The 10123-nt window shown below is 38.8% G+C and overlaps 2 protein-coding genes across 2 annotated transcripts in view; both read left to right on the forward strand.

Annotated features, from left to right (window-relative positions):
* si:dkey-6n21.12 (cilia- and flagella-associated protein 251) overlaps window positions 1–643 on the forward strand; it is a 9248-nt gene extending 8605 nt beyond the window's left edge. The window contains exon 4 of the mRNA XM_035675694.1: window positions 543–643. Within this exon, the coding sequence (XP_035531587.1) occupies window positions 543–643 (101 nt within the window). The remainder of the gene's footprint in view (window positions 1–542) is intronic.
* Window positions 644–3667: 3024 nt separating this feature from the next.
* si:dkey-6n21.13 (P2Y purinoceptor 3) lies at window positions 3668–10123 on the forward strand. Its single transcript, XM_035674922.1, has 2 exons — window positions 3668–4302; window positions 8165–10123. The coding sequence occupies exon 2, from the start codon at window positions 8334–8336 to the stop codon at window positions 9774–9776; it is 1443 nt and encodes a 480-aa protein (XP_035530815.1). The 5' UTR covers window positions 3668–4302; window positions 8165–8333; the 3' UTR covers window positions 9777–10123.

The raw sequence follows: 10123 nt of genomic DNA on the forward strand, positions 1-10123 counted from the left end.
ATAGATGGATGGATGGATGGATAGATAGATAGATAGATAGATAGATAGATAGATAGATAAACATACTGGTATCGGATCGGTACTCGGTATCGGCCAATACCCACAGCACAAGTATTGGAATCGGTATCGGGAGGGAAAAAATAGTATCTGAACATCTCTACTCATTCTGAATTTCACCTGACTGCAAACAGTATATTGGAGCGCTGAGCAAATGGTGAGTTTCACCTGCAGCTGATAAAGAGGATTCACATCTAAAATGCCAGGAGAAAACAAAAGCACCGCATTTAATATAGCTATACTATATAAGAATCCATCTTTACATAGTTATCAAGTGTGTGTGTGTGTGATATATAAATTGTTTTGATACATATTTAGAATATAGTGATAACTTACATTTACGAAATTACAAAAAAATTCACCACATAAATTATATGAGTCTGAACAAACATTGATGTAAACTGCTATTTGACTGGCTGGCTAGGCATACAACCATGAGGCAGTAATTCTAAATTTAAAACTTATTTTTCATCTATTCACATCAGACCTGAGCTCAGAGCTGGTGGGTCGCCTGCAGGTCCGAGACCAGCTGAGAACGAAGCAGGACGCGATGCTGCTGGAGGTCCAGGATCTGACCTCACTGTGAACCTGCCCATCACTCTCAGCCGAGGTTCACCTGTCGGAGCAGCCAGGAGGGGGTTATGTCATACAAACATTTTAACGTTTTTTTTTTTTAACCAAACAGTGCCACAGTGGCCTCAGCAAACATCTCAGTCAGTCCCTCCTGCTGTCAGTATGTTCCAGCCAATCACTGTGAAGAGTGTCGCTCCCTAAAAGGACTTGGACACTCAGTTGCAGAGGATTTTTATTTTTATTTTAGTTGTTATCTGTGTTGTGTATTTATAAGGAAACTTTGTCTTGGTAAAGGACATCATCAGTGCTTTTAACCTCGCATGTCACGTGAGGACAATATTAAGTCTTTTAAAGGGCCAAAGTGTACAGACTGAGATGCCCATCTGTAAATTAAGGGTTATTTTTTGTCAACCCTGCAATGCTCATGTTGCCACACATGTTTTGTTTAGCATCTCTTCAATGTAAAAGGGACCCTGTTAGGAAGCTGCTAATTCTGCCAATGGGACAATCTGTCTTTTTTCTACTGTTTAGTATAGTCATGTTCTCTGATCTTTGTGCTTTTTTTTTTTTTTTTTGTAAGGGAAAATATTTTTTATCTTTAGATTCAATCAATTTGATTTTTTTTTAGTCTTGGCACACGTTTTTGATATTGTTCATTTAACAAACTACAAAAAGAATGTTTATCTTTTTATCTTCATAAATTTCCACAGCACACTTCCATTTTGGATTCTTGCAAATGCCATTAGGAGCACTAAATGGAGCCAGAGGAACCTGTCTCATGTAATTAGCAAATATGACAAAAAAATAAGAATAATACCTACTGCACCTTTTAAAAAAAATTCTATTCTTCTTTTTCAGTTTGCTGTCAGTAAAACACACTTTCTGCGTTTCATAATAAAAGCCTTTCGAAAGCTCACTCCTATTAAGCTGTTGGTGTAAGACATCTTTGGGTGTGTTTCATTCACAGCAGCTTAAAAAATGGAAAAGTAGAAGCTATTGACGCTAAATTTACCTGGCATTTATTAGAGACAGCCAATTCCCTGCACACCAGCTTTAGAATTTGCAGCACACAAAGGTACCAATGTTGTGGACCAAGTGGCATGAATTTCAAGTCAAGTCTTTTCTAAGGGTCTTAATGCAAGTGGGTCGGGCTCTAATAGCAGTGAGTGGACATTAAAGTACACTCCACGTTCGTGTTCTTGAGACAGATATCTGTCCTAATTCCTGTCTCATTAGTGGTGAGTGTTGACATTGTTCTAATTGAACCAGTCTTTACCTAACCAAAAGATGTACTCTTTAATGTTGTTATTGCTAGGGTTGAGCAAGTAGCCGGTACAGAGATCATACTTTTTACAAGTATCAAGAGTAAAATGTGTCAATATGCGTACTTATAAATGTAGCAACTTTTATTAAAAAAACGTATTCTGTAAATAGTTCTCTTAATCTAAAACATTCCTCTGTAGTTCAGTTCTGTAAATAGTTTCCTAATAAATATAATGATTGGTTGCTTTTGTTCATTGGATTCTTGCAAACGCCATTAGCAACCCAGTCTCATAAAAACGTACCCTGGCTACGTTGGTCCAAAGTGCAAAACGTAGAGGGGAGCAATTGGATGGGGCCCTTAATATGTAGACTTACATTTTTTTCTGGGGGCCCTGATTTTTTTCATATTGGGTTTTGTCACGTGACTTTTCCAAGATCCCGGACCAAAAAACTTATGGCGGACATTTTTCTCTCATTTTTTAGGGGGGTGAAAAGAAAAAATTCAATATTTTGAGTTAGTTTCTGCATCAAAATGCGTTTCGATTACATTTCTAGCGAGAAATATATATTTAATTTTTTTAACAATAACCTTAAATGTATTGTATTAGCAACAGTGAATGATCAGAAGTTTTAAATTTTGTTGCAAATTTTAAATCAATAACTTCTGCTTAATCCCACCCACTTTTGCTTTAAGCACCACTCTTTGTGAGTACGGCTATGAAAACAGATAATTTAGTTGGTTGGTTGGTTGAACAGATACAGATATTGGTGTACTCGCTCATCCCTAATTACTGCACCCAACAGTACCTCAACGTTACCTCATATGATCAGCACTCAGCCAATCATACGAGTATTGCTCATGGTCTCTAGATGTTACCTTTTTTTCAACCTGAGTGTGGACTGTTATCCAAGATTAAACAGCTGCGTTCCAAGAACCAAGTTAGCTGGAAGAGAATTAACAGGATTAAACATGTTAATCTGGATTAGTATATATACAATAATGCTATCCTGTTAAACTCTTTGTTTTATTTACAAAGGAATGTAAAGAAGTCAATCATTAATCATTTAGACTTAGTTGTTAATCTTGTATTCATCTGTGTATTAAAAAACGGTCAATCAATTTGAGATTGATTGCATGCTCCAGTACTGTGCTTTTAATTCTGTTGGTGGGTGGAGCATTTTGTTTACATTTGGTAAGAAATTGTGTCTTTAAATGAATAAAGTGTTATGCCAGTCAGTGGTACAGTGCAGTCTTTACATTGAGCTGGTTGGTGGGTTTGTATTGGTCAGCCGATGAATAAATCGTCACCTGTCACTTCATGTGGATATTAGAACATGCACATTATGTATACGTTTTGTCATTGTGTTAGCTGGGCTACGAGCTGAAAACTTCACTGATGTTAATTAATGTTGAGTTGTGATAAAGGTTAAAGACTATCAGTATATCAGGATCATATCACTCGCCAAGGGTGCAGTGAAAAACATTGCTGTGCCTTTTAGCAGCCACAGAGCTTGAACCTGTGTCCGGTTTATGTCATTTTCATGAAAAGGTCTTTGTGCATGCACATCACCGCCACACAACCCCACCAGAAATTGGGGTTTTTGTCTCAGAGCTAGAAAGTAGAAAAAAGGCCTGATACAGCTACTGTATAAGTTTTATAAAAACTACCTATTGCAGCTTTAAGGAGGGGCTTTGTGTCAGAATGAGGGACAGAGCTTGAAAACTGCTGTCTAAATGCAAAAACAAACTGGCAGTTTGACAAACTAATATATACTAAAGGGCCAACTAACTAGTTTTTTACTAGAATGAACCTTCATGCTCATAAACAGTGCGTTTTGGGTGGAAAGTTGGGGATTTGGGGTTGTTATTGGGCACCCCAAGAAAACCAGGGAGTGTATAAGTGATGATCATTGTTAGTGTACAGGGACTGAAAACAGTCAAACTACGTCAGATGTACATAAATGTGCATGAACTGGTGGGATCCATTCATCTGTCTGTGTGTTCTCAGAGTGCCTGCAAAACATCCAGCTCAGCTCAACAGGTGAGAAGAGAGGGAGTCACACACACACACAAAGCTGAAGCAGGGAAGATGAATTGGATGACACAGTGAGAGACAGAGGGAGGGACTGAATTACCATAGAAACTGCTCAGACTGTTTAGAGAAGCAGCAGAAAAAGGTGAAAGCTGAAGTGGTCTAACTGTCAAGGTCAGCGGTCACCTAAATTGCTACTACACTGATCACTGCTTACCACCGATGTTTGCTGAACTTTTTAAATAACAAGGAAAAGCTGTGTTTTGAAGCTGCTGATATATCAAAGTAAAAGGATGTTTTTGTATTTCTTGTGATTATTCTGACGGGCGGCAGATAGAACAGGAGCCATATGGAGTAAAAGTCATTTGTGGCACAGGTAAGCTCTTTGTCTAACAGCAGATTGTAGTGATGCAGGTATTTATGAGTTTCCCTTTACACAAACACTAAACTCCTAATGCATTTCTCAAGACTTCAAAGTGCTTATTTTTGGCCCAGAGTGTGTGTAAAGCATTAACATGGTTGCTTTTTAAACCTCAATTCAATGATTTTTCCTGTAACTAACATTAAGAACATTAAAAACTTGGCAAGGAACATTTCTTAATGAGACTGAATATGAATTCAGAGGCAGGTGATATATCAGGCTGCTGTTTGTGTATCCTTGGTTTTCTCAGAAGCTATTAGCTGCTCCTGGAAAACAACCTCTTTCTATTTCCATCCAGTCCAGGATCTTTAACAAAACAGTAATTATGACATTGATTTAGTCAAAACTGGGTGTATGTATGTCCTTAAAAATCTTAAATTAAGTTTTACAAATATCAGGCCCAGAAATTAAGAATTTAAGACTTAATTTTAAAAATGAGATTTTATCTTTTTTGATATATTTCCTTTTGTTCACAAGAAGTGCATTTCTTCAGCAGCAGAAGGGTGTGATCACCTACAAAATCCAAGCTAATCTCACCCTAAACTCTATGCTGAACCTAATATACTTTCTGTTCTCAGGCATTAAACTGACCAACCTATCATACTGAACTGCAGAGAGAAAATCTGTCACTCATCTAACAATGATTGAGATAAATTATGTCTTATATACAGACTGCAGCAAAAGCAAACTAAGCAAAAATAATGTAAACTTTCTTTGAGGCAGCCATTGACTTCCATTTATTTCTATATAGTATAAAAAGAGTCTTGAAACATCCTTAGTTATATAAGCCATCAGAGTGAAATTTAATTCACCCAAACATGGGCAAGTAGTATTTGCACATTGTCACTAAATTTCTGCTGCTTGACTTCAGGGAGTAAGGATCATTTTGAATTTAACATTAGCCACAGAGCAGGTGCATATTTTGCAATCAGAACTGGCCTACTGTATTGTGGGCTACATGGTTATGCATTTTGAATGATGTATTCCTCATTCCTTCCATCCACTCATGAAAACTGGACTATATGTCATGCTTTCGCCATCCTACGAGGGAAAATTGCAGCTCACAATAGTGAATGATGTGCAATTGGATTTGAAAGTGGTTATACCCAATGCTGAGTTAAAAATATATACTCCTTTGTACAGTAGCATGTTTTCTTAAGCATCATGTACATGCCAAAACCCAATTACTCAGCTAGGTTTCTCCAGGAGAAAGCCCATGCATGTATAGATGTCATGTATAGATGTACAACAACAGAGCACTAAGGTGAAGGGAGAGATCGTTACACATAGTGATGTATGTTTGTGTTCATTGACATTCACGCTGTAATTGATGAAAAAAAAAAAAACTGTCAGATTTTTATATGTATAAAAATAAATGGAAACTAATGTGCTAGGAAGAAAAAATTTTACTTAAATTTGTAAATTGCTGCACAGGGTTATTATTAAAGGGGTTATTACACCACCATATGCAAATGATTGTCTGAATGGTTTACCACATTAATAGGAACTTATTTCATTAACCATTAACATTCGAATACACCACAAAGCTGGTCTAAAATGTCATACTTCTTGTTTTTAGCTCTGAGACAGAATCATTCAGCTTCAGCACACTGATGAGACTACTGCATGTAAGACTGCTGTAGGATCATGTTTAGGTTATAGGATGTAGACCTTTTACATGTTGTTGGTGTTGCACTGTTAATATGTCATGTTACTGGTTGACACATTACCCTTATTTACTTGAACTCTATAGGGAAGTGGTATAACTCGCAGATGGCTCACACAGTTGCACCTGCCTGTGTGCTGATCAAAATATGCAAGAGTAATAGCTGATGGAGAGGTTTTCACCTGCACTGTAAAATCTGACAACACATCTTAATAATAGAAGTAAGTTAACATAACTTAATCCTCCAAAAAATTGGAGTCACTCATTAACATGAATTAAACTAAATTAAAGCAATTTACTTGTTTTGAGTGCACTTACATTTGTTCAGTATTTTAAGTACAGGCTATATATTCCAGTTTGTTCCACTGACTCATTTTCTCTAAGGACTTAATATAATATTAAAAATGTAAGTTCCTCCCATCAAGTTTTATAGAATGAGAGCCAAATAAATTTTAAGTTAAAAAGTATAGATCTGAATAGATTTTTAATCTGTATGTGACATAATAATAGATTCAGTTTTATGATTGTGAAGACAGCATGAGAAGTTACAGTCAGACTATATAAGCAAGACCAATGTACCAATAAGGGGTGCATGGAGACACCTACGGTAAGTGTGGTTACTTATTGCTGAGTTAATGGGGTGAGAAGAAGAACTGAATCAGCAGCATACCCTTGTACACAGGAAGGCAAACAAGCACTAAGAATCAGCAGCATACAACAGGAGGTCAAACAGATTGTGCAAAGGCCCCAGTCAACAGTCAGAGAGGAGGGGGAGATGGGGTGGTGGCCAGCATTACCTCTTTCCATTCCTCCCCCTCAATATGGGCCAAAAAAACAAATGTTCGAGAGCAGAAAGGCTATACATAAGGTGACCAGGTGCTTTGTCCCATGCCCACATATTGAGACAATGCCATGTGATTGGCTCTAGTTTTCAAAAGTCAAATCATTGCAGGACAGACACGGTTCTAAAATCTGTTTTTTTTTTATCCAGTGGTTGTCAGGGTGCCATGGGGAGGTTTGGCTCCTCTTATTAAGACATGAGCTCACCTGAAAACATGATTTTTTTTATTTTGGGGGGTCTATAAAATATGTTATTTTCTGCCATGTATTTCTAGTTTTCTGCATCTTCATCATAGTTCATGTGGAAAATTAGGCTACTATTGATGTATGATTCATACAAGAGGGGGATTTATTAGTGATCATTAATTCACTTTTATAAAAATACCGCATGCCATTCTTGCCATTACCAAGTGTGGCAGGCAGTACAATATCATAAACTTCACTCATTTTAACTCAAAGGGCTAGGTACGTTAGGTTTGATATTTGACCCCTGATTATTAAATACCAGATGTGCTGACATAAAGCAAGTAGGCCGTTGTACCCATGAATGTAGAAGAGCCACAGTCAGTCCTTTCCTTGAACAAGCGCACACACCCCTGGATAAAAAAGTGAGCTCCCCCAAAAGCCTCTTGGTATAGTTCACACACTGATGGCTATGAAAAAATTAGGGACAGCAAAATCTAGCTAAAACACTGGGGAACAACTTATGTTGCCATGAAGCTGGTGGAAGGCAACTGTCGCTAGGTTATCGCATAAAACTGGCTTCAGATCTTTAGCTTCATTTTATGGTTACTGTATTTACTTAGTGTGGGAGTTGGGAAAGTTGTATTCACATGCTAAAGGCCTGGCCTGCAGCCTGACCAACTTAGTCTATTGTGTGCTACTAAAGCAGCCCAAGAGATGTTACAAGCTAAGGGGCAGCATAGAAAGGTCTATTTTTGTTAGGTTAAACGACCTAAACATTTCTAGAATAGCTCTCAGCATTGGTAACATACACAAACATACTAGGTCCCACATTTGATTTGATTTTAGGTATGTTTTCATTTGTGTATAATCACCTGAAAATAAGAATTGTTTTTTGGTACCTAGAATGAACCGTTTTTATCTACAGAAGGAGTGTGTGCTCGTGTACGTCCACCATGTTGAACCACCTCTTTCTACAGTAGCCCAGAACAAACAAACCAAGCACTGGCTCTAGATCCAGGAAAATACTACTGATTTTACTGTTAAGCTGAGATATAGTCTATCAGATGAAGTAATATCCTAAATGACCACAGATTGATGACGATGAATTTGTCTCTTTCTCGATAGGTGAACACCTGAAGTCATCTGAAAATCTACTGCACAGAAGCATACAAATTTAACATTGAATGGTAGGGAGACCAAGGATGACAGAGAAGAAGCTTGACAGAATCCCAAACGTACAAGCCACAGCCTTGTTCAATTTCTCCCTCACATGAAATTCACTTAATCCTTCACAATGTCATCCAGAGGTGGAGTTCCTCCCAACATCAGTGCCTCAGTACTCCAAGACTTCCTCCCCTCTTTTTCGCCTTCTCCCTCAACCACCCCTCCATCTCCATCTTGCAGCATAGACGAGTCCTACAAGTACATCTTCCTCCCCATCTGTTACTCTTTCACGTTCATCTTCAGCATTTCCCTGAACTCCGTCATCCTCTACCGTTCCTTCCGCCGCACCAAGCGCTGGAATGCCTCGCTGATCTACATGGTCAACCTGGCCTCTACAGACTTCATGTACGGCCTGTCACTGCCATTCCTTGTGGCGAGTTACATTATGCGTGATCGCTGGGTCTTCGGGGACTTCATGTGCCGCCTGGTCCGTTTTCTCTTCTATTTTAACCTCTACTGCTCCATCTTCTTCCTCACTTGTATCTCTGTCCACAGATACCTCGGTATCTGCCACCCAATGAAGGTCATCACACTGGAGACCAAGAAGGCTGTCAAGTGCACTTGTGTCGTGGTTTGGATTGTAGTGTTTGCTCTGACCTGCCCCATTTTCCGGTTTGCTCAGACTGGTCACGTGACAAGATTGGCAGGGCTTGGCGGCAATGCAAGCAGTATTGACAATCCAAGCCATGAGATATCATTGATAAATGGTAATGCCAGCTATAGTAACTTGGAAGGGGTCATTGAGGAGTACCAGAACTGTTGGGACGATGCCATAGATAAGGAGTTTCCTGATTACATACCCTATGGCATCATACTCCATCTGCTGGGCTTTTTTGTGCCTTTTTCCATTATTGCTTGGTGTTACTCTCACGTTGTTCTAACCATATTTAGGACTCTGCATTCACAGCCCTCATCCCGGAGAGTTCAGAGAGAGGGAGGGCGTGAAGGAATAGAGAGAAGTAGTCCTGGAATAGTTGGAAGAGGAAGAGGAGGAAGAAGAGGAAGAAGAGGAAGCAATGGAATATTGAGGGCACTGGGAAGAGATGAAGGGACTTCCATTTTCCTTGGCGCCCACTCACCTTATGCCAATCGCAGACGTAAGTCTATCAAGACCATCATCACCATCACCCTTCTCTTTGCCCTGTGTTTCTTTCCCTTCCATGTTACTAGAACCATCTTTCTCCTGCTGAAAGTGACCAAGGGAGTCCCCTGTCACACCATGACCATGGTCTCCATGTGTTATAAGATCACAAGGCCTTTAGCGTCATTCAATGCATGGCTCAACGCTCTCCTTTATTTCCTGACTAAAGACAAAGGGGGAGCTCACTGCTGCCAGCCGGTAAACACCACCACCCAACAACACAGTGGGTTTCTATTGCCACTGAGGATGATGGGAAAAGGAGAGGATGCAGAGGAGGGAGGGTTGGAAGACGGAATTGACAATAAGGAGAGAGTATTTCACAACAGTCCGTCATATATGAACAGAGCAAAAGTTAGATATATAGTTGAATGAATGTTTTCATGAGGAATGAGAGAATGAATTTTAGATGCAGTGTAGCTTGTCTTTTACTGGAAAACAAAATATTATATAATGAGCACTGTAGGAAAAGTAATGATTAAAGAAGACCCACCAAGAATCTTAATATGACTTTTATTTCTAATTGTATGTACCTATTTCTGGTCTGCTACAAGTTATACTTTGAAAGTTACCTAGAGAATAAATGCAATATGAATATATGTGTGACACCACATTATTGTGATAATCTGTTATTTTGTTTCACAGGGTGTGTATTTTTAATGTCTGACGAGATACACTGGAATCACTGATTTCCTTTTATGTCTGGGGTATGCTTGGAACAA

This window comes from Morone saxatilis, unplaced genomic scaffold (genome assembly GCF_004916995.1).
Source record: "Morone saxatilis isolate NCDOM2014 unplaced genomic scaffold, NCSU_SB_2.0 Contig4, whole genome shotgun sequence".
NCBI lineage: Eukaryota > Metazoa > Chordata > Actinopteri > Moronidae > Morone > Morone saxatilis.